This window comes from Crotalus tigris, unplaced genomic scaffold (assembly GCF_016545835.1).
Source record: "Crotalus tigris isolate CLP2741 ecotype Arizona unplaced genomic scaffold, ASM1654583v1 scf7180000017601.7605149639:7615979, whole genome shotgun sequence".
NCBI classification, from domain to species: Eukaryota; Metazoa; Chordata; class Lepidosauria; order Squamata; family Viperidae; genus Crotalus; species Crotalus tigris.
In genome coordinates, this window is record NW_024096505.1 from 4,486,926 (window position 1) to 4,512,448 (window position 25,523).

At 36.7% G+C, this 25,523-nt stretch overlaps 2 protein-coding genes across 7 annotated transcripts in view; one reads left to right on the forward strand and one right to left on the reverse strand.

Annotated features, from left to right (window-relative positions):
- Positions 1-297: 297 nt before the first annotated feature.
- Positions 298-24,444, forward strand: VPS26C (VPS26 endosomal protein sorting factor C). 4 transcript variants are annotated; one of them, XM_039369947.1, is made up of 9 exons: positions 298-2,564; positions 7,426-7,569; positions 13,554-13,703; positions 14,727-14,807; positions 17,367-17,441; positions 18,717-18,867; positions 19,399-19,551; positions 20,480-20,566; positions 22,846-24,444. In XM_039369947.1, the coding sequence occupies exons 1-8, from the start codon at positions 2,451-2,453 to the stop codon at positions 20,560-20,562; spliced, it is 951 nt and encodes a 316-aa protein (XP_039225881.1). In that variant the 5' UTR covers positions 298-2,450; the 3' UTR covers positions 20,563-20,566; positions 22,846-24,444. The 4 variants fall into 4 exon arrangements, with proteins under 4 accessions (XP_039225881.1, XP_039225896.1, XP_039225899.1 ...); XM_039369962.1 differs by having other exon boundaries at positions 1,975-3,032; XM_039369965.1 differs by having other exon boundaries at positions 1,975-2,961.
- TTC3 (tetratricopeptide repeat domain 3) overlaps positions 22,457-25,523 on the reverse strand; it is a 60,517-nt gene continuing 57,450 nt past the window's right edge. For all 3 annotated transcript variants that reach the window (XM_039369919.1, XM_039369938.1, XM_039369928.1), the window contains 2 exons: positions 24,513-24,599; positions 22,457-22,930 (listed from right to left, as the gene is read on the reverse strand). In XM_039369919.1, the coding sequence (XP_039225853.1) occupies positions 22,823-22,930; positions 24,513-24,599 (195 nt within the window). In that variant the 3' untranslated portion in view covers positions 22,457-22,822. The remainder of the gene's footprint in view (positions 22,931-24,512; positions 24,600-25,523) is intronic.

Consider the following 25,523-nt stretch of genomic DNA (forward strand, 5'->3'; position numbering starts at 1 on the left):
AAATCACAAGACCCTGGAGATAAGGCAACATTCCAGCTGATTGGTGCTTCTTCAGGGCTCAGCAGAAGGGCCAGGATCAGTACTGAGCTCCATCTGGAGCCTGGTGCTGATCCTGACGATTCCACTGAGCCCTGACAGCCCCAAAGAAGTGCCGATCAGCTGGAAAGCAGCACTGATCCTGGCACTTCTGCTGAGCCCTGACAGCCCTGCAGCTCCAGCCATCTCTCGCTCAGGCTTGTGCGGTGCTGCCACCAGTTCAGCTCATTCCCCTCCCCCGCTACCACTTTTCTAGGATAGTCACGTACCATCTGCCAGGTGCCAATGTACCACGGTTGGTACCCATACCACTGGTTGAAAGGCCTTGGCTTAGAAAACTATCCAAGATGGCTGCTCTCCAAGACAGACTTCTTAAAAAAAATGATTAACACCAGCTATCAAAGCAAATCACTTGCTCCTCTTATTGATAACTATGCCCACTGTGGCAATCTGTTATGCCTGCTAAACTTTGGCCTAATCCAGCAGGATCCTTACTGTGAGTTTATTATACATTTTGTGTGATTTATTATAGGGTCTATTACTTGCAGTCTTATTTTTTAGCTGATAACTTCCATCATTAGAAATGCCAGCACGTACTGATATGAGTTTGGACAGGAAACTATTTTACAACATTAGCAACTGTTTATTTGTTTTTTTCTATGTGAAAGCTGAATTGATAAAGGCATTGTCACCCTTAAGATTAATTACTGAACTCTTAAGATTAATTACTATGTTTCAAAAACTTACTAAAATACATATTGGCTAATAAATAAGTATCATTCTAAATATTCCTTAAGATATTTGGAATCCAGTCATGTGTCATTTTTTGTTTCAATGCATGAACTGGTGAACGTTCTTCATTTATGAGCCATTTCATCCCACTGAACTGTCCAACATGTTTTCTAATTTATATTCAAAATTGCTAGAACATGTCCTATCACTCTTAAAAAGTTATACAGGTAGTCCTCAACTTATCACAAAATTTGTTGCTAAGCAAAACAGTTAAGTGAATTTTGCCCCATTTTGTGACTTTTCTTGCCACAGCTGTTAAGTAAATTAATGCAGTTGTTAAGTTAGTAAGGTGGATATTAAGTGAATCTGGTTTCTCATTGTTTTTGCTTGTCAGAAGGTTGCAAAAGGTGATCACAATGTTCATGACCCCGGGGTACCGCAATTGCCATAAATAGCCAAGCATCAAAATTTTGATCACATGACCATGAGGATACAGCAACAGTTTTAAGTGTGAAAAAGGTGATAAATCACTTTTTTCAGTGCTGTTGTAACTTTGGTCATTAAAAAAACTATTGAAAATCAAAGACTTCCTGTACACTTAAGATTGCTATGTATCAATGGATTAGGTTGCAAATGCACAAAGAACAAAAGCCGAAAATTCATTTCTATCAATCATCCAGAAAAGACCTTTGAGAAATTTACAATAAAATGTAGGAATTAATCAGATTTCTTGAAAAAACAAAAGCAAAGGGATTTTCTCAAATCCTTTAAACACATTATAAAAAATTTGTTGCCTTTAGGTTCCTTTCTGCATGAAATAGCACACGTCACAAACGTTGTTTCTAGGTAAATCCATATATAAGGCTGCAGCTAAAACCTTTCACAGCGTAATCCTGCCCACGATTACTTCCGAAGAAATCTGCTTTCAATGGACCCGCTTTTAAATGTCAATCGCCTTCGTTTTTAAGATTCTACGATACTGTTATTTTGATAGCCACTCTTAAAATCCAAAAGTGTAATTATCTTACACACGCTTCCGGTTTGTTTTTCATCAAAAATAAGTAGTTTTTTTTAGCAGACAAAAACCTACATTAGCCGCCATCCACACATCTAAAAGTAAAACGAAACACGGCATTCAGATGGGCGTAACCACCACCTACATGGCGCATGCGGGTTACGTCAGGTAGGTATAACTTCCTTTTCAATGCCTGCTGGGAAATGGGGTTCCCTGCCAAATGGGTTTTCGGGGCGGAGGTAACGGTGTTGCTTTCTTTCTCGTTGGCGTCCTTGTTTTCCCCATTTAGAGTCTCGTGTTGAAATTCCAGGGGAGACAAAAGCGCGCGCGCATAAAATCCTCCACGTCTTCTGCTGATCTAGGTGACCGAAACACGGGCGAAGCGGAGCGGGGACTACCGGAATGAGGCAGCCCGCCAGCCCAGTTTGAAAAATAAATGGCGCCTTAAGAGCAACGGGACTGAGTCAGATGTGACAGTCGGTGCGCCCCGCCCTGTCATAGAGTGGAGTCAGCAGCGAAAGGAAATCAAAGAAAACGGACTTCGGCCATACAAGCTTCTCCTATTTCCCGCTCAAAAAAAAAAAAAAATTTGGCTGAAGTCACGTGGAAAGGGCCGGTTGGGAAGCCACATGATCTGAGTGGCCCCCTGAGGTTGGGAGTCGTCGCAATGGGTACCACGGTGGACATCAAGATCAAGCGAGCTAACAAGGTGTACCACTGCGGGGTGAGCATTCTCTGCCGGGGCTGCCGTACAAATCTGGCGAAGTGGAGACGCTGGAATGTGAGGGATGTTTTTATTTGGGCGGAAAAGAGCGCTGAAATCTGGTCACGATCTTCCTTGGGATTAACTGGTTGCATTTCCGAAGACTTCGGCGCGTATGAGCTTAGGGTCGTTTTTCAGATCTCTTTTTTTCCCAGTCGCGTTTTTTTTCTTTTTTGTTTTTTTTTGGGGAAGCAGCGTCCTTAGGATCGCAAGTTTCTGGAGCCGTGGAATCTGGGCGTCAGCGTCTGGAATAGCAGATGAGATCGCGGTCGGTCGGATGATGCTGGAATCCTCCTGGAAGAGGGAGAGGAATTAAAGATGCCCGCCTGACCAAAACGGACACGTTCATGAAGGAAAAAAAAGACGTCTTCCTGACATCTTGTGTGCAGGATTTTTTTTCTGGACGTTCAGTTCCGTATGTAACCTCCTAGCTACATTCTAAAGGAGACTTACACAACATCGCTTTGCCACCTGAATATCTGTTTTGTAAGAATTAGGTTATACATTTTGTTTAAACTGTAGCATTTTGGTATAATTAACTAAGTTGGGGATAACCCTAACATTTTGTAGGCTCTCTTTTTTCTCCAGAGTCATAAATTGAATTTATGAAGTGCAACAATGGCCTTGGAAGACAGGAGAACAACTCCTGTATTCATAAGAAAAAACATATACTAGGAGTCCTGGAATTGAAGGCTTTGTTCCTGGTAACAAAGATTGTTCAAGATTTTAGAAGATCAAAATTGGAGCCTGTTGTGTAAAGCAGTGTTTTTTACTCTTGGCAACTTGAAGCTCTGTGGACTTCAACACCCAGAATTCCTCAACGAACAAGTCCACTCATCTTAAAGTTGCCGAGACTGAAAAGAACACTGGCATTGAGTCTTGCTGGAAAGCAGTTATATTTCTCTCTGTGCCAAGATAGAGTTGTGAAGGTTCAGACTCCCCTCATCCCTTGCAAAATAAGAAAAAGACCCAGTTGGGGGCGATTGCTAATAAATTGGCAGAACTGAAAAACTTTGGACCAATAATAATAAACTTATTAATAAATAAATGCCATAAAAGGCCATGTGAAGTGCTCCTTTATTCCTTCTCAAATATTTTCTATTAACTTATACCAAACAGACATTTTATTTAGTGCATGAAGCACTATTTTCCCTGTATAGGGAAACTGGGCTACAATTTTGCAATGCAAGAGGAAGAGGCTTTCCTGCCCTCAGCAGCCTTTGGGCTTTCCACCAAAGGAAGGAGGATTCAGTGCCTGCTTTGTTTACGATTTTTCTGTTGCCAGTCTAGGGACTGATGAATCTGTTCTTGACAAGGCTGAAAGAAAATAACTAATTATTAACATGAAGATTGCTTATTATGTCTTGAAGTTATTTTTTTCCCAGCTTATCCAAATGATAAAATTGATACTTAGGTTTCTCAGAATCTTGAAATTTGTAATTCTATTTATTAGAAAAAAATAAACTTTAAATGAAAAGAACAAAAACAGTGTTTGAATAAATTATACTTTTATATTTAATAAATGCACTAACCATGATAATTGTGTGAGTAAAATACATATTGCATTTGCGTTCTTAAAATAATGCAATGAGATTACTAAATGTAGTATAAAAATGAATACTGCATATAGTTCACTGTCTTTGAAAATACATTTCCTCCCCCATAAAACCAATAAAGAAAATTCTCCTAAGGATAACTCTTTTGTGTCCCTACCTTTTGAATCCCAGACTTTGTGGATTGGCCAAAAATCCTAACATTTCAATTCAAAATATTTCCTTGATAATTATTTGCAGTTCTATATTAATGTTTATATTAATTTACATTATTTTATATATGAGTGATATAGGAGCAGAATTTCAGAGTAAATTGTTTAAATTGTTTACAGTTTTTACACTAAAAAGAATTTCAGAGTAAATTGTTTAAATTGTTTACAGTTTTACACTAAAATGGTATGCATGGTTTGTTAAAATACGAATTATGGATTTGATCCAATATATAGATTTGAACTGCACACTTAATTCTCAGAACTATTCATTTCATTGCATTGTACTTTCTAAGGTTTACTGGAAATATTGAATAATTTATGTTAAGCACAACTATAATCTCTTATTAATTTTCAGATATGTACTCCATGGTGTATTTTATCTATGTGATATTTTTCTGAAACCCTTTTTGTTCTTGGCATTGTCTTCAGATAAACATACACACATATTCATGTCCATAGCCAATACACTTTTAATGTCACACACATTCTTTTAATATTTATTCATATATACAGTGAACAACCAAATGGGCATCTCTGTCTTCTTGTTTGAAGTGATTCTCTAAGTATTCAATTTATTTCCTTACATGTTTTCTTTTCATCACACATCAATCATTTTTGCCTTGTTTAGGATTCTTGCAAATCATTCTGTCATCAAGAATATACATGTTATTGTATACTTTTCTGATAAAGAATTGTATAGTAAATTTTCTCAAATTCATATAGATCTCATTGCCAGAGATCCTGTTAGCATAAAACCACATTGCATTTCTCAAATGTTGTCCCCGTAGATATCTTTTCAGTCAAAATATTGCCAAACACCTTTACATGCCTGCTTAAACTAATTCTCCAGTAGTTTTGCCATTCCTGCCTTTTACCTTTTTTAAAATAGGAAAATAAAGAAAAACATTTTTCCAAACACTAAGTTCAAATGCATTTTTCACATAAATGTTTAACGTTGCACAATCATTTCATAAGCAAACCACTCTATTTTATCATTTTCCAGTTATACCATCTCTGCCTGCAATTTATCATTTTCATAATACTTATTACTTTTTTTCAACTGTTTTTTCTTAGATACTTATAACATTTATTTCAATTCTTCTTTTGACATTACTATTGTTTCCATACAATTTTTAAATATTATTTCATATTAAATATATTAATTCTACAGGTTTCTTTATTTTTTCACTCTCTTCCAAAAAATGTTGTTTCATCATCAAAATTATTCTATACTTTATCCAACTATTTAAATCATAACCATTCCTGCCTTGCTTTTATTCCATTATTTTGACCTTCCATTTTATATGCATTAAAAAAATATCCTGTAGCATGCTTATTTTATGAAGTATTCTTTTAACATTTATTTTTTCTCATTAACAGCCTTTTCACTTCCTTACTCCATCAATCATCCTTTTTTCATACTTTCCATTGTTGTAACTGAATGCTTTGGTGGCACTTTGTAACAACATTATTTGTCATTCTATTCAAAGTAGCTTTCATATTCTCTTTCTTTTTTTTCCCATTCATTCTGATGAGAGATTAATCTGTCTTCCAAAATGTCGCCATATAGGATTCATATTTTCTCTTCCTGCAGACATTTGATTTTCACTGTGGTGTTTAACCTCTCTCCTTTTTTCATATATCATTTTTTTAAAACAAAGATTCAGTTTTAATGCTGCCTGACAATGATCTCTCCTACATTTAGAACCTTTCATAATCCTTGTAGCTTTCACCAACTTTCTACATTTTTCATCCTAAGGAATCAAATCAGCCATACTATTCAATCCTTTATCTTCTGTACTCATGAATAAACTTAATTGATTAATACTCCACCTTTATTACTTGTTTATAGATAACTTAAAACCACAAGCATAATACTTCTTCCTCCCATTTTCCCCACAATAATCTTGTGAGGTGGATTGCATTGAGAGAGTGACTGGCCCAAAGTGACCAAGCTTGCTTTTGTGCCTAAGGCAGGACTAGACCTGACTAACCCAGGGGTAGGCAACCTTGGTTCTTTTATGACTCATGGACGTCATCTCCCAGAATTCCTGAGCCAGCCATCAGGAATTCTGGGAGTTGAAGTCCACGAGTCATAAAAGAGCCTACCCCTGCACTAACCTGTGGGTTCTAGCCTGGTGCCTTAACTAGAAAACCAAATTACTGTGTATTTTAAAGACTTTTCTAAGTAAACACATCAAATAATACCATTCTTATTCATTCTTGGGATTCCAATCCCTTTTATCATTATTTACTGAATTATAGTAAACAATTATCACCACCTTATGAATTCCTATTTTAATATACATCCATAGCAACATAGATAGCACCAATTCATGCTATCTTATATAATTTTATTATATGCACATGCATGACATCTAGACAAAACCATCTTCATTTACATATATTCTTGTGTTGCATACAAATGATGTGACTAAACTGTATTCCATTCTCAGCCAACTTACCTCACATTGTTATTGTGGGGAAAAAATAAGAGAATACATTATGTACACCACCTTGAGTTTCTGAATGAAAAGGTGAAATATTATCTTTACTAATAAATTCCCAACATACATACATTCTTTCATTTTATTCATTTATTTGTGATCTTTGCCATTTACCCTCTTGCATTCCAAGTTGCAATGTTCCATATACTATTGTTGTCAACAAATGTTCCATTAATATTAATCTCTGCCACATCATGCAAGAGGTTTCTGCATAAAACTATTCTGATACAATAAAGGAAGAGTAGATTGGGTGATCAGATTTAGCTAGAGTAATGCCATAGCATTAGCATCATTCTCTGCTAATTGTAAGGATACAATGCTGATGCACATTTTAGCACATTTTGGCCACTATTCTATGCAAACTAAGATACCTAAACCGAAGAGTACTTTTGCAAGCCAACTTAATATTACTTAAAATATTGCTTAATATAATATATTAATATTACCTACTTCCAACTAATCAAGAAAGTTCATGCAGTATACATTGACATACTAAGTGTACTGGTATTTCTTGAATAATTATTGTTATACTTAAATTATAATATATAAAATATAAGAAGTAGCATTAAACTGATTCATATGATGTTCTCAATTTTTCCCCATTTAGGAAGTTCTCACTGGAGTGGTGGTCATAACAAGTAAAGATTCAATCCAGCATCAGGGAATCTCATTAACAATGGATGGATCTGTAAATCTGCAGCTCAGTGCTAAAAGTGTTGGTGTGTTTGAAGCATTCTGCAATTCTGTTAAGGTAAAAACAATAAAAATCATGTATTATCGAGCACTTTTTTAACAGTGTTCTCTATATGAGAAGAATATAATAATAATAATTAATAATAATGATGATGATGATGTTGGAAGGGACCTTGGAGGTCATCAAGTCCAACCTCCTGCTCAGGCAGGTAACCCTATACCATTTCAGACAAATGGCTGTCCAGTTTCTTCTTAAAAACTTCCAGTGTTGGAACATTCACTGCTTCTGGAGGCAGGTTGTTCCACTGGTTAATTGTTCTAACTGTCAGGAAGTTTCTCCTTAGTTCTAGGTTGCTTCTCTCCTTGATTAGTTTCCATCCATTGCTTCTTTTCCTGTCTTCAGGCGCTTTGGAAAATAGCTTGACTCCTTCTCTGTGGCAGCCCCTGAGATATTGGAACACTGCTAACATGTCCCCCCTTGTCCTTCTCTTCGTTAAACTAGACATATCCAATTCCATCAACTTTTCCTTATATGTTTTAACCTCCAGTCCCCTAATCATCTTTGTTGCTCTTCTCTGTACTCTTTCTAGAGTCTCAACATCTTTTTTACATCGTGGTGACCAAAACTGGATGCAACATTCCCAGTGTGGCCTTACCAAGGCATTGTAGAGTGGTATTTGCGTGATCTTGATTCTATCCCTCTGTTATTGCAGCCTAGCACTGTGTTGGCTTTTTTGGCAGCTGCAGCACACTGCTGACTCATATTTAAATGATTGTCCACTAGGACTCGGAGATCCCTCTCACAGTTACTACTATTGAACAAGGAACCCCCTATACTATACCTATACATTTGGTTTTTCTTGCGTAAATGTAGAACCTTGCTTTTTTCACCATTGAATTTCATTTTGTTAGATAGCGCCCAGTGTTCAAGTCTGTCCAGATCCTCCTGAGTGTTGACTATTCCTGCCAACTTGCTGTCGTCTGCAAATTTGATGAGTTCCCCATCTATCCCCTCGTCCAAATCATTGATGAAGATGTTGAAGAGCACTGGGCCCAGAACAGAGCCCTGGGGCACCCCACTACACACTTCCCTCCATGTAGATGTGGTTCCATTGAGGACCACATGCTGAGTACGGCCGGTCAGCCAGCTACGGATCCATCTGGTAGTGATGCTGTCTAACCCACATTTTTCTATCTTATCCAGTAGTAGGTTGTGATCTACTTTGTCAAATGCCTTACTGAAGTCCAAGTAAATTATATCCACAGCATTCCTCTGGTCCACTAATTTTGTCACTTGGTCAAAGAATGCAATAAGGTTTGTCTGGCATGATCTGTTTTTGACAAACCCATGTTGGCTTTTAGTAATGACTTTGTTTGCCTCTAGATGTTTGCTGATTCGTTGTTTGATTATCTTTTCCAGAATCTTTCCAGGTATTGAGGTCAGGCTGATAGGTCTGTAATTTCCTGGATCCATTTTTTTCCCTTTTTTGAAGATGGGAATTACATTAGCTCTTTTCCAGTCCTCTGGTAGTTCCCCAGTGCTCCAGGATCTTTGAAAAATATAGTTCAGTGGTTCTGAGATCACATCTGCCAGTTCCTTGAGAACCTTGGGATGTAATCCATCTGGTCCTGGTGATTTGAACTTGTCTAGGCTGGACAGGTGCTCACTTACCATTTTCTTGCCTATCTTAACTTGTGTTTCTATTCTGTTTTTTATGGCACTATTTTTGATAGGTTGGTCTGCTTTTTCCCTTTGTGTAAAGACAGATGCGAAAAACGAGTTAAATAGTTCTGCTTTCTCCCTGTTGCTTGTCACCTTCTTGCCACTTTCACCCACTAATGGACCAATCTTTTCCTTCACTTTTTTCTTGTTTTTTACATGTTGAAAGAAGCTTTTTTGTTATTTTTGACTTTGGTCGCAAGCCTTAGTTCATTTTGAGCCTTAGCTTTCCTCACTTCATCTTTGCAGGCTCGGGCTATATGCTGATATTCTGACTTAGGTATGTGTCCCTCTTTCCACTTTCTATATTTGTCCTTTTTATCTTTCAATTTATCAGAGAGTTTTTTGTGCAGCCATGCTGGTTTCTTTTGAGAGGTTGTACTTATTAGATCAATGCACCCTTGACAATTGATGGACCCACGAACCCTGGAGAGGGTCCTGGAGAGTGCTCCAGGAGGTCTACTGCATGGTCCAGTGAAGGCCTTTAGTTGCCATTTGGAACAAGATGCCAGTTGTAGCCTTAGATCAGATTGCCCCATGTGATCTCTTGTTTCTAATGGATCTCATCGCTCCCTCATCATGGTTTATGGAGATGCTGAGGGAGATGAAATAGGAGAGAAGACATCTAGAGTACTTCTGGATGTCAACAGAGGATGAACTCAGTCAAGCACAGATGAGAGTTGCTATTAAGATCTACTTTGTGGTGGTAAGGGTAATGAAATCACAATACTTCTCTGCTCTTATTGCATTCATTGGTTTCTGCCTGGTGGCCTTTTTCTGGATGACCTGAACCCACTCGAATTTGTTCCCTGTTAGACTCCAGCTTTGATTCAAGTCCTGTGGAGATGCCTGGAACATAGCCTTATTTTGTTATCTGGGAACAGTTTGAGTCTTTTGGGCCCAAGGGTCCTTACAATTGTGAGTTCGGCCATTTTGACCCTCCTGGTTGACCAAGGCTGCTTGGGATGACGAGGGTGGGTTCTTGGGTTCTTGCAGTGTTGAATTTATCCTTGAAAGAGAGGTTGTTCCTTTATCTCTTACAGAGCTGTTGGTTCATACCCTTCCCCCATTCCTCAAGAGACCATTACTGGATCCCACCATACCGCACAACTTTTGACCAGTATCCAACCTTCCCTTTTTAGGGAAGTGGAGAAAGTGATTGCACAGCAGCTTCCACAGACCCTGGATGAAGCATATTATTTGGATCCCTTTCAATCAGCATTCAGGAGCAGAATGGGGATAGTACATCCATATTGGGTGTCATTGACCTCTTGGTCGCTTTCAGTAACATTGACCATGGTATCCTCCTGGATTGGTATTAGGAATTGGGAATTTGCGGCATCATATTGTGCTGGTTCATTTCCTTCTTATGGCGCCAGTAGCAGTCGGTGTTGCTTATTGGTGAGAGATCCCACCCTCATCCCCTACTGTGTGGGATGCCACAGAGCTTTGTGCTCTCTCCTCTCCTGTTGAACATTTATATGAAACCGCTGGGAGAAATCATTTGTCACTATGGGAGATATTATTAGCATGCTGATGATAATCAACTGTATCTCTGCTTCTGACAAACTAAGTGATGCTTTTGATGTCCTGACCTGATGTCTGGAAGCTGGTTGGGGAGCAACAGGCTTAAACTGAACCCTGGCAAGAAAGAATGAGTGGCTTTATGTTTTAGAGCCTTTGGATTTGGGGACTTTACCATTTCTGCCACTGAGTGAAATTGCACTGCTCCAAACTGACCTTGTCTGCAATCTGGGGTGTCCTTCTTGACTTGACTCCTGCTCAAGGAGGAGATGCAATCATGGCCAGGAGAGCCATTATGCAACCTTGTGTTGTGTGGCAAATGTGCCTATTCCTAGATCATGAAGCTGTACTCACAGTTACACCTGATAATCTCCCAGTGGACTTTATATCAGATTGCCTTTGAACAGTATCTGGAAGCTTCAGCTTGTGCAAAATATAGTAGCATGGGAAGTTTTGGATCTTCCTAGGACACTGTTACACCTCTGCTCCATGAGTTGTATTGGTTATTGATTTGCTGGTTTGAAAGCCCTCCACAGCATGGGGTGAGGTTATCTAAAAGATCATGTCTCCCTGATTTTTTCTACCCACCCCATCAGAATCAGCAGGAGAGGCATGTTGCATGTCACAGCTGCTAAGGCATTACAGCTGATGGGACCCAGGAAATGAGTCTTTTCTGCTATGGCACCCACTCTCTAGTCTAGAACATCATTCTCCCTGAGGTGAGGTTAGCCCCAACCCTTATGGCATTTTGGAAAGCCTTCAGAGTGTGTTTTTTAAATCAGGTCTGGTCATCCCCTACAGCACCATATATGACACCTTTCACAATCTTGTTTTTAACTTATGTTAATTATTTAATTGGTTTTAAATATGTTTGGTTTTAACAGTGGGTTTTATTGAAGGCCTCCCAGAGTCATTTTATGTGGGGGGCAGGGGGAGGACATATAAATTTAATAAAGTTTCAAAAAAATACTTCCTAGGTACTTGGGTTGTTTTTTTTTTACTATTATTAATATTTCTTGCATGTTGCATTTCTATACAGTATCTTGTGTTTTGGCCAGTGAATATGTTGGGATGAGCATATCCATTGAAACAAAGCATAAAGTATACTTTCTTTTTTACATGCTTCTGTTTGCTGTTTCCAATATCAAAACCATATACTTCCATTATCAGCACAGTGTGGAGATGTTTAAATACCGTAGATTGTCCACTGATTTGGCTAGAACTAAAGACCACTTGGAAAAATGGGGGTTTCTCCCAGAGGACAAGAATATTTATTGCAGATGTGGCACTATTCAAAAAGCTATCCATCATTTACACTACCTCCTGGGATCAACATGCACACATAATGACTTGCTGCTTGCAAATATCCCTTTCATCAACGTGGCCACATATAAATCTATGCTTTTATTATAAAAGTTTTTAAATCTTTTTACATTTAAATTAATAATTTTCCCCCTTTCCTGTATTTCTGACACGAGAATTTTACATTTTTCTGAAATAGGTTATAGTTGGGGGGGGGGGGTTGGAATAAGCCAACAAATTTAATTACAGCTGATTTACTATCTGGGCTTATTTCATAATAGAGTAGCTTAATTTCTTGGTACAGATGAATTAGTTTAATAGTTATATACAGCAAAACTCTATAAGTTGAGCTTTATGGTTTTTGCCTGTCAGTAGTAAGCATAAATGTTGTAGTCTATCTGAGACTAGTAAGTTGCCTGTAATGAATAAGTAAGATTCTTTTCCAAAACAATTGCTTCATGTTATCTTAGTAGATCGCAGTTAATGAAATAGGTAGAAAGAGTATAGGAAAAAACAATGAGCTGGATGGTGACTATACAACAAACTTCCCTGCATTTAAAACATTGTCCATTATTTGAGATTCTTTCACCACAAAAGATAATATTTAATTCCTAAAAATAGTGTTATACCTTCTGTTAGTAACCATGTAAAATAGCTGTTTAATTTCTTTTTATTTTCTTTTAATGTGTTTTATAAACATTTATTAGATTTCCCCCAGGTAAGATTTAAAAGTTTAGTAGTTAAATTAAATTAAAGAAATAACTATTCAGAAGAGGGAAAAATACTTTTTCATTTTATATGATAGGAAATGCAGTCTTGATCTGACTAGTCATAAATATTGAAATGGAAGGGTGGACAGTAGCTACATTTTAACTGGATCTTGAGAATTTTGAGCAGTGGGCATGTCTTAATTTTTCAATTAGATTATGCAGATTATTTCAGATGTAACATAAGCCTTTTTATTTTTATTATTTTTGAAAGCAGTTATGTACAAATGAAAAAGATTGTATATATGCATGTGTGTATCTTTTAAATTTATAAGCTACCTGAGCAGGGTGTGTATATATGTATATATGTGTGTACACACATAACACATGCATACATATACCACACACCATTTGGAAAGCTTCATAGATACAGGAGGCTCTCTGCTATCTATTCTTGTCTCTTACTGTATGTATGAAAGGGAGGAAGTGATGACCAGAGCAGGTGAAAGCAGAAAACTTCTCCCCACTCAGTAGAGCATATAAGAATATAGAATGTCTGTGCCGAATTTAATGTAATGTGTAGACAGTGTCTAGCATTGTTTGCAAATGAGTCTGCGCTGTTCCTCTGTAACCTCAAAGAGTTCAACCCGAATGGACAGGATTGCTGCTCTATTTCTTAAAATACCCTTAAAAATGTGCATTTTCAGAAATCCATAAGCTTTTTGCTTGCAACCAAAAATGAAGGACAATTAACATTTAGTCTTTCTAATTTTTTGTTTGTTTTTGCAGCCTATTCAGCTGATTACTAACACAGTAGAAATGGTAAAATCTGGAAAACTGCCTAGTGGTAAAACAGAAATTCCTTTTGAGTTCCCACTGCAAGTAAAAGGAGGCAAAATTCTTTATGAAACTTACCATGGAGTTTTTGTCAATATCCAGGTGAGAATAGATGATAGTCTAAGAAAACTTTGTTCTTTATGGTGTTTGCACACAATTGCTTTAATTTTTTTAAAGATTAGGCCAAGGAAATTCATGCCATTAAAAGAATGAAAGAAAGAGTTGTCTGATGGCGTGAGTTCTTTGGTTTATTTAGGTTTAAAGAATCCCCAAAGAACTACAAAAAGCTGCAGCTTCAAATACTTTCTTCATATTTCCATTATTTAAAATGAAGCAAATTAAAGATCCGAGCAAATCAGAAAAATACTGAAGAGGAGGTTCTTCATAGAAATGTACAGACTTCTTATACAATCTGATTTTTTTTTAAATGAGATTCATCTTACCTAATGTAAGCTCAGACCTCTACAAAGGAAGTTTCTTCCTGTAAGCTACAGTATAGCATAACAGAAGTTCTCTGGCAAAAGTTTTAATTCAGAATTGATATGGCTCAGTGTCTAATCTACTATATTTTTATTGGTTAAACATATGGAAGTTTTAACTAACAAAACTCACTGCGATTTATGATGGAAGCTTCCTTTGAGCTAATGATTTTACTGCAAAAATTTGTGTCTCAAAACTATTTGCAGATTATTCAAATTTATCCAAGATATTAACATAGCCTTACGAAAAACACTATGCTTACCCTTCTTCTTCCTTGCAATATTTTTTATTTCTAATCGTGCCTTTATTATTACTATAGTTTTAGGGAGATGATAATTGAATTGAGCAAAAGATGATTGAAATCCTATATTTGCTGTGTTTTTAATTCCTGTTTTCATTGGATTTGATTTTCAGCAATATGCCCAAAATTTTTTTGAACTGGAAGATTTTTAGAAAATATCTTACTTTAAACTACAAACATTTTGAAATAATGCATTTCTAGGCAGGATTTCCAATGTAGATACAAATTTTAGTACAAATAAATAAAATACTAATTTACAAAATTTAAAGTAATTTGTAATAAAAAAATTATTTTTTTATTTCATGAGGAGGATAATAACCTTTCTGTTTTGCATATTTGTATAGTATACTCTTCGATGTGATATGCGACGTTCTCTCCTGGCCAAGGATTTGACAAAATCTTGCGAATTTATTGTCCATTCACCAGTAAGTTTGCTTTTAGGAATTAATTGCTAGACACTTGTGAATATATTCCTTTTGTTGTAGTTGGACTGTATAGAAAAGTCCCAGAGGAGCATATGAACTTAATGCAGTTAAGCAGATCTAGAGTATAGCTATTTTTTTCTCTGCAGAATGAAACTCATATGTATGCAAAAGCTTGAGCTCCTTGGTTCAGGTACCAATGCAACATAGTTCATGTTTTCCTGCATTTTCCAGAATTTATGTGATGTTAAATTTTCTAAGAATTTAGGCTAGGGCTTTGTGCCAAAGATGAGTTAAACGTATGGGTAATTTGGACAATTTTGATAAAAGGATACAGCATACTTCCTGGGTCATGGCATTGCTTTAAAGATGGGAGCATGTCCACTCTCTCAAATCTTAAGAGGTGGGCACAAACAATAGAAAACTAATTAATGAAACTTGGATAACAGAGATATTTCATCAGCTTATATAGCATAACCATAACAGCCCATGCTGCTACATTCTGCACAAGCTACAGCTTCTGAGTTGTCTTTAAACACAGTCTCATATAGACCAGATTGCAGTAGTTCTTACCCAAAGTGACTAAAACATGAGTAACTACGAGAAGAGACTCTGTGTAGGAAGGGGCACAGAACGCCAGATGAAGCTGTTAAAGCTTTCCTGGTCACAGTTGCATCCTGCACACCAGCTCTGTGTGGGGGAGTGCATTCACAACTAAAGGTGAAAGAACTAGAACTAGAAGAACCAAGAAACACAACCACTTGGTCTTGTCAATGGTAAATCAGATCTGTTCCTACTTATCCAGACCCCAGCAGTCTTCAGGCACAGAGACAAGACCTTAACAGCAGTGGCAGAGTTGAAGTACACAACTGGGTATTACCTGCATGCTGATAATACCTGTTTTGACAGATTACTTTACCTAGGTGCTTCATGTAGATGTTAAGTAGAAAGGATAAAAGCATTAAAACCTATAGTACCCCACAAGTCATGCCTCAGGCTCAAGCACTACCACCCCCATCAACACCAACTGGAAACCAGCTGCAGAGGAACCGAGAGAACCAATGTAATACCATGCCTCCCATTCTTAATCCTGACAGTGAAGATCTCTTCAGGATCTCAATAACTGCATTCAGTCATGACATTCTTAGTCTTCCCATCCATTCTTTTTTCATACAGCTGTTTCACAATTTGATGCTAATTCATTGTCTATATCAGACATGTCAAACTCGCGACATCACATGATGTCGTGCGACGTATCGGAACTTTTTCCCCATTGCTGGCAATGGGGTGGACGTGGTTTCCTCGTGACGCGTCCGGTTTGCAGGCTGGAAATTTGACACCTCTGGTCTATATGATTAAGCCACATCAGTGTATTTCTTTCATATCAATCATGTTTGGTATCCAAGGTCATCTATGATCATTCACATTCATTCATTTTTAACTTTATCTCTTCTTGCTTCATCATACTTTTTTTTTTAAAAAAAATATCCCATTCTGACTTCAATCAACTTACTTTTAGAGAAAAAATACAAGGTTTACATACCTATTAGTACTTTGTTCAACAAGCATGTATTCCTTATAGCAGGCAACATAATTACTACTTTTCTATCAGTGTTTTCATGACTTAAAATTATATATAAATGTTCATGTACACATACATTTGAAGAAGGAAGTAGAGAAATTCTACATAGGTCCAGCAGTAGCCAGTGTACTGTAAGGGAAATATTGAACTAAGAGCAGAGACCCAGATTCTAAGCCACAGTGTCATAGAAACTTGCAAAATAACTTCGAGCCAGTCACTCAAAGCTCCTGAATGAAAAGCAGAACATAAATCTGATAAATAAAACAAGAATAGGAATTTGAGCTTAATAATGAGCTCACAGTATAATATCATACTGTAGGTATAATTCATTGGTGACGAACCTATGGCACCACCCACCACTCCCCGTGGCCCCCTCCTCACCAGCAGCCCCCCCCGGAGGAAAGTCACCCCAGGCGTAGCCTGCACAGAGCAGTGCAGCCAAGGACATGACAGATGGGCAGCGGGAACAAGACTCCGCCCTCGCACCTCATCACATACAGATGATGCTACAGGGCGCGGACAGAATGCATGGCCACCATGACACTGTTGGTCTGCCTGGGTGATCTGCTGTGGCAGGCTGTGGTGGTGGTGGATGGCCCTGCGGGCAGGAGAGGCCGGGGTGGGGCAGGGGCGAGGCGGTTTTTGGGCACGGTCTCTAAAAGGTTCGCCATCAGTGGTATAGTTGATGCTACACTCAGTGCCCTAAAATACTAGCCTGGCCTTGGTTATAATATGTTATAATATGAGTTTGCTTTTCATTATCATTAGATTGTTTTAGATGTTACTTTTTAGCTTGATTAGAGCATGCTTCAGATAGTATATCCACGTGAAACTTGATTAACCTCTTGCCAAGACTATTCTAGTAGTGACTTATTCTAGCTCTTCTAACGCATAAAGTATATGAGTTCAAATATGCACTTTCTCAAACTAATAAATGACTACTAGATTTAGTTCTGAATTTTCTTTTTATTCTTTTGTAGCCTCAGAAAGGTAAGCCAACTCCAAGCCCTGTAGACTTTACTATTACTCCTGAAACACTACAGAATGTGAAAGAGGTAAGAACCATTTTAGAGAACCAGTTTGCTGTAGTGGTTAAAGGCAACAGACTAGACACTGAGTTCTAGTTCCACCTTGGGCATGAAAGCAACTGGGTGGTATTAGGCCAGTCATTTTTTCTCAGCCCTAGAAAAGAGCCAATGGCAAACCATTTCCAAAAACCTTGCCAGAAAACTGCAGGGACTTGTCTAGATAGTTGCAAGGAATCCATATTAACTTGAAGCACAAAAAGAAAAACAAAACAAAAAATGTTTCCAGAGCAGTGGAACAGGGCCAAACATTGAAACCATATGAAAGAATTTTGTGCCCATGTGCTTTGTTTGCATGCTCCAATTTTCTTCCATTTTTGATTTAGTGGCAAAATGTAACTTGCCATTGTATCTGAGTTGGCCAAACCATGATTTGCACAAACCATCATTGTATAGAAATAGCTGGAGGAAGGATAGGAGCATATGAAGTGAGGGAAGAAAATATTTTTATTAAAGGATTTAAATCCGTCTAATTTTCCAAGTGATGGGATGTGTGTGTGTGTGTGTGTGTGAAATAGGTCTTTCTCAGTGTGGGAAAAAATCAGTTAAGCAAAACTAGGTTTGATAGAGCCAGCACTTAATAAAAGCCATCACTGCTCGGGAGAAAATCCCAAAGGAGCTGCTTTTCAAAGGGTTCCTGACAGCTTGAAATGGATCTTTGCTTTGGGAAACAGGCCTTTGCTCATATCCTTTATATGTTGTTGAGACTCCTGAAGAAGACATTGGGAGGTTTCCTGGAATGGGCCATTAACATTCTCTTCATTTGCAGTGAGGAATGTACCCTTTCTTTATATAAGGCTTTTATAGGGGATTAATCTTAAATATTTTGCATCTTATGATAATTTAGTTTTCACTGATTTCAGTAGATATGCTGTGAAGATGACTAAGTATGGATCCAACCCATTCTTTATGAAGTGCCTAGTTTTCTGTATATTATAGTTCAATTAACTATGCCTACAGATTTAATGTCTGAGGCGTTAACTTCATGTCACATTAAACATATTTTAGAAAAGTACCTGTGCTTACATATATTTCACTTCTGTTTTGAAGAAAAGATATTGAATGGGATAAGAAGATAAGGGATAAGAGCAAAACGTAATTTCTTTTCTCTTCCGCTCTGAACTAAGAATAAGAGACAAATAGCCATGCTATAAAATGAAAATATGTGAAAAGAACAAAATTTGTACATTCAATTACCATATATAAATTACATATCTCTCTCTCTCTCTCTCTCTCTGCCTTTAGAGAGCACTGCTTCCAAAATTTCTCATAAGAGGTCATCTCAATTCAACAAACTGCATCATAACACAACCTCTAACAGGGGAGCTGATAGTGGTGAATTCAGATGCTGCTGTTAAAAGCATTGAACTCCAGTTGGTACGAGTGGAAACCTGTGGTATGTCTTTATGTCTGCCAGTGCATAAATTGGGGTTGGAGAACAGAGTCAGAAGTTTGTTCTTGAGTTGTGACTGTCAAATGCTTCTGTCATTCTAGATAGTTGGACAGACACTAGAGGATAGTTGGGCCCTCATCCACATCCAGATGTTTCCAGTTGGGATAATGGTATATATTAGTAACAAACTAGTGGAGTTTATTTGGCAGTTACCAATCTCATATAAAAATAACTGAAGCTTTGATGTAGTTTTTATTAATTCCAAAGTGAAGCCATCTCCAGAAAATTGAAATGAATGTTCCAGATCTGTGTAATACTAAATTAACTGTATTAACTTTTAATACATTTCATGTTTGAAGTTCCTCCTGCAGCTCTAGAATGATTTGGAACAGCTCCTCAAAGGCACCAAACCTATATGAGTGACTCAGAGAGATCTTGATGATGAATGTTTAATTATTAAACCTGCCAGCATTATAATGTATTATTTAGTAAGTTGGGGGCTCTAAATGCCGCTTGTATCTCAATTTTACAAAGGCTGTGCTGAAGGTTATGCTAGAGATGCCACTGAGATTCAGAACATTCAGATTGCTGATGGCGATGTCTGCAGAAATCTTCCTATTCCAATCTACATGGTCTTTCCAAGATTGTTTACATGTCCTACACTGGAAACTACAAACTTCAAAGTTGGTAAGAACTGCATTTTAAACTGTTAAACCATAGAAACAGGACTTTGTCTAATGCTTTATTTCCATTGTAGTCACCAAGCATGTAGAACAAAAACCCATTGATAGGATTATCAGCTGTACATAACTCCATCGTGTTTTCCTTTACTTGGACTTTTCTCAGAAATAAAAACAAACTGCGATTTCATTAACTTTCTTTATAGTAGTGCTGTCCAGGCACTTGATTGTATTGTATCGCCTTTCTTTTCTTGACAATTTTCTGGAATTATAGTGATCATAATTATAGTATAAAGGTATTTCAAATGTGATTCTTCCACAAATTTTTATAAAGGCCTGTGGTTGATTGATACGTCTTGTATCCACTGAATTCAGTTCATCTCCTAACATATGCTTAATATAAAATATGCACAGCAAACAAAACAACAAGAACATCTATGATTAAAACAATATAAAACAAACAATATATTAAATTACAGGATATCAGTACATCAATAGCAACATATAAATATAAATGGTTTTTGCTCAGTCAGAAATATTGTACAGAGTTCAGCTTTGAAGTGATTTCCAAAATGAAATTAAGATGAAGAAACTTTTGATCCCTGTAGGAAAACTGTTTAAAAGCAGATTCTGTTATAGAAAAGCAGTGCTTTCAAGCTCCAATATAATTATTATGATTATTCAAATAAAGTTTTACATTAGTGTTGTACCCCCTTTCCCAACATGAGTTTAGTTTAAGCAAAAGCAAAAGCTTGGATTGCTAGGTATATTTTAGAATAATATTTTAGGACATATTATTTTATGTTATTATTATTTTAAATATATACTGTTTTATGCTTTGCTATACTAGTAACTTTATTTATGCTCCAGGTACTCCAGATGGTAGACCTAATAATCTGTGCTAATTCCAGAATATTTTTTTCTTTTTCTCACAGAATTTGAAGTTAACATCGTTGTCCTCTTGCATGATGATCACTTAATCACAGAGAATTTTCCATTGAAACTCTGCAGAATGTGATTAGGTTTGCTTTACAACTATTTGTTGGTCCATTTGTTGGTCATCAAACGAAATGGCATTGCAGGCACTAAGTACCAGTAATACAGCCTTATTCAGAGGTGCTCCTAAATGTTAGTCATCAAAGGACCATTGAAGTCATAGTGTTGGAGGTGGGGGAGAGGCAGGGAAAAACATTGTTCAATAATTTGGAAACAAATCAAGTGAAAATAAACCAAGTTCTAGATATGGATCTGTAATTGTTTTGGTCACCTTGCTGGACAACCTCTGCTGGGCACTACACAATGAGAGTAGCCTATCAGTTTTCCTTTAGAAGCTATCAATATCGTTATTTCTGGACTGTCAGGCAGATTTAGGCTTTCCATTTCTGGTCCTTTTTGTTAGATAATTTCAGTTTTATGCAAATGACCTATGATATCTTCTCACAAGGATCCATTTTATCCTCCATGCTGTTCACTATACTGAAATACCTTTGGAAACTTGAAGTAAGATACCATTAACACATGGTGCTTCTTCTTCTTCAGTTCCAAGAAAGGTCTACATCTCAATATTGCCTAAACTTGATGAAGAACTGAAGCTTAACATTATTTGCAGACAAGATGGGACTGCTTTTGGTCAATATGAAACCACGTCAGAGATTGAGCTTCAATTTCTTTTAAATGGGGTTGGTACTCTCCTGACAAGCAGATCTGTAGCCAGGAAATGCTTTTTGGTCCTTAGCCATGAATTCCTAATATGGTAGTTGTAGTATAGAACACATTTGCACAATCACAACTGGCACATTGCTTACAATAGAATTAGATTTGATCAGTTATCCACATCTTAGTTGTCTTCGGTTTCATTTTTATTAATATATAAAGAAAAAAAATGCACAAATAAAGCACGAATAAATAGAACTTAAGAAACATCTGATTAGTTCTTAAGCATGGCATTAAAACTACCCCACATAGAATAATATTGGTCAGCCTTTCCAACAGATCAATGTAAAGCCAGCATCATTTATAAGCTTCTACAATATACAATGTTATATATTGTTTGAGTCATCCACAATATACATGTAAGAACAGCTACTATTTGGGATAATTGGCAGAAAACTAGCAGAGTACATCCATGAACACAAAGTAGAAGTCAGAAGACACAATGAAAACTCCCAAATCTCACAACACATGGCAGACTCAATCATAGTTAAGACTTAGAGCACATTTACACATCATTCAAAAGAGGCAATAAGAAAGCTAAGAAGAAAACAAAAAAACAAAAACAAAAACAGATCCTCTCAAGCAGTCAACACCCAGATAAGCAGCGATTAATACCAGCTAAACAATCAAGCAGAAAACAATACCCTAATGAAGTATAAAAATAGGGAGAAACCTCACACTAGCACTGGTTAAGTTATCTACTTGGGTAATGAAACATCTGCAAGCAAACAGCCAAGCTCAGAGGGCATCAAGAATTCCAGATGTGGGAACATAGTCTGAAGTGTTAAAAAGATCAGACTCCCCTTCATAGCACTGCCCAAATTCTACTATTCTTACATAAATATTTTTACTTAAATTTCAAGCATTCTTCTCTGGTTTTATAGTTAAAACCAAGTTAACAAGAACATAAAGGCAGATTAATCTGTTTTTGCAAGAAAATTTGTTTGATAAATTGGAAGGCCCATATGGAATTGTTACTTCTTCTAGCACATTCACACATCTAATTAAACACTGACTTAAAATCATAGTTTATTGATTATATTCTAAAACAATTTGTGAACTAGATTACTTTTTAAAAAGGTTATTTGAAAATCAAAAAGAATCAGGCTCCAAATGTACTGAATAACATTGCTCATTAATAACCAATCCAAAGTAAAGGACTAATGTTTTATAAGCGAGCAAGAAAAACTAGACAAATCTGTACTCTACAATTTTATTAATATTCTTTATTTAACGAGACAACATCTGAGATATATTTTGTTAACTTTTTGAACTGCTCTACTGTGATACAGTAAAAATAGCTAATACAGATATATAAATTACATATTTCTGCCAAAAGTGTAGACACAGATTAACAATATAGGATATATAATGTTGCATCGTGTACCTTAACTCATTGGAAATGGTGGAACTAGTATCATGTAAATATTTTCCTCAAGCTACAAAGGGATAGTTTAATATACAATATTTTGGAAATAACTGGAACAAAATTCATATATAATTTTATTATCATGATTTTAAAATAATCTGAATATCATTCTTGCTAATCAGTATATTGCATTATTTTATGTTTTTTTGTTTCGTCCAGGAAGCTCAGGATAATCTTCTCGCAAAAGTATGTGACGTCGACATGTTGGACATGTACTGTGCTCCTTAATCCATGGACCAATACACTATATAAGATATAAAAAGATTGTACACATATTTCATTAAAAAAAATATTCACCTGTCTGAGATGATATAGGTTCTCCTGCTTGAACAGGGGTCTGGACTAGAAGACCTCCAATGTCCCTTCCAGCTTCTGTTCTGTTCTATTCTATTCTATTCTATATATGGCTATATTTTTAATATATTATTAAATCATATGAAAAAAATTTGAGTGCCTAGCAGCCCACAGGGGTGCCTTAACTTTCCACATCTCTTTTGGCTGCCCTGGACAGCAGCACTAGTGTTGGAACTGAAATAGAGGCCCAGGGCCTTCAGCAGTCTCAGCTAGTTGCCACCCACCCCAGCTTTTACTTTAGACTCAGCAGCACTGCCACCTCATGCCCTGTGCCTTGGCCAGCCACACCAGCACAATGCCAAGCCTCAGCTACTGCCCTGCAGGCTCTTCATGCTGCTTTGCTCTCTTCCACTGCTGACAAAGTGGGCAGCAGTGGGCCTGGGTCTATATGAGGAAGCTGCTAATCACGCTAGACTTTCTTTCTGAGGTAATTTGCACCATCTTCCAAATAATGTGCAGTTCTCAAAATGCTTCAGAAGCTTTCTGAAGCCTTCTGAAATCTCGCGGTTCTCCAAATTGCATGTATCATTTTGGTGATACTTTTGAAACTATATTCAAAAAGTTTCTAGCACCAACTACATGTTTCACAGTTGCAGTTTCTTGGTTTAAACCTCTGAATTTTCACCCTGTGGGCTGCTTTGCCTGCTACTTCCAGATAAATTGCTATTCTTCTTAGCTGATATGGGGGGGGGGAAGCAATCTTTTCTTAAGGGGCCAGCTCTGGACTGGTCATTTTAAATTACTATCATCAAGTCTCCAACATCCCCATTTTTAGGGAAGATGAAGAATATCACTGACAAAGGGCTCCGGAAGAAAAGAAAAAATTGTATTTCCTCGAGAAATGTCAAGGATTTACTAGTTTAAGAAACGTATTCTGTAAGTTTCTGCTGATGAGGCTTTCCAAAATCATTTCTACTCTACTCCTGGGAATTGTGGGATCTCAAGAAAAGTGGAGGATATTATATTGTAGAGTCCTTGAAGAAATGATACAGAAAAGTTCCATCATAAATGCCTTTATCTGCTCATATTTTTTGGTGCTGATATGTGAAAGTCAACATGTTGATCTTCCTATCCTGAGGAAAAGCAACATTGTAGCTATCTAAAAGCACAACTACAATAATAAAAACTGCTACGGAAGTATTGTATTTCGATATGATTATGGTCTTATCTATTTTTGAGATTGGAAAACTCATTTCCTAAGTAATGTAGGTCACATTAAACATACTTTGAATTTGTAAGAAGCTTATTTTTTATATTATATATATCAGCCTGAGTACTGAAAGACTGGTCCTGGAAACCAAGATAATTTAGACTTCCACAATATAATTTGTGTTTTTGCTCACTAAGACTAAATTCCCCAAGTATATATTGCAAAGATTATATTAAAAATGTGGTGCAACACTGCAGCAATTCTCCAATCATTTACAAAGTCACAAGAAACAAATAAAAATGTCTACTGATAATTCACTTACCAGTTTGTGAAATCTATGTCCACAATCCAGAACATGTAATAGATTTGAAGTTAGCTCTTCATGACATATTACACATGGATCATTATCCTATAGAAAAATGCATTTGTCATTTCAAAACTACTTCAAAAATTATTGACTCACTATGCATTAAAGTAAAATAAATACAGACTCTCAGAAGAATTCCAAAAACTAATGGTTATATGTAATATTTTACATACATAAACATCTCTGTGATCTATTAAAGTGACAGATTTAAGTTGGTGTGTAATATCCTGAAAGCAGCTGATTCAGAAAGTACTGAACCAAATGGGCTGTTTAACTCAATAAAATGTACCTTTTAAACAGAAATTTAGTTTAGCAGCATCAAAATAAAAATGTATCATTCTAAGCCATGCAGCTTTGCAAAATTTATTTACTTCTAGAATAAATATTTTAATCCAATGTATTCAGCGTCAATGGATTAGAAAAAAATATTGCATCCAGAGCTCCATAAGTGAATTCTGCTCATGGAAAAGCATAGGAAAAGACACAGGTTCAGGGAACCGATGAAGACTATACCCTTCACAATTATATGCGCCCCCCCCATTCATGGAAAATTATCTTTTGTGCAACATATTGTTTTTCTAATAACTTAGTTGTGAAAAAATAGTGCTATCACTACTTTCAGCAGTTTTTTTATTAAACTTGTATGAGATGACGAGGGAGGGATCAAATGTGTCATCAGTTTAGAATTGCTATGTTCCCACAAGAGACCCAAGTCCAGCCCCTCTTGAATTCCACTGACTCTTATCTAGCACCAATTTGCCTTGACCATTAGATCACATTCTTGTGTATGGGCAGCATGTAAAAAAATGGAAATACTTTGAACTAAACTCCTATTTCTGATTACTTCCACCTGACAAAACTTTTGAGAAAAGTTCAATTCCAATCTTAAGATTTTGGAACCTACCATACCATATTGGTATGGAACACTGTTCATTTTTATTCTATTCAGCTCTTGGAAAAAAAATC

Bases quoted from the DNA above. Each gene is read 5' to 3' on its own strand.
- VPS26C (XM_039369947.1), top strand. From the start codon at position 2,451: ATGGGTACCACGGTGGACATCAAGATCAAGCGAGCTAACAAGGTGTAC. The intron at 2,565-7,425 runs GTGAGGGATGTT...TTCCCCATTTAG, and splicing joins CGAAGTGGAGACGCTGGAAT to GAAGTTCTCACTGGAGTGGT. The intron at 14,808-17,366 runs GTAAGTTTGCTT...ATTCTTTTGTAG, and splicing joins AATTTATTGTCCATTCACCA to CCTCAGAAAGGTAAGCCAAC.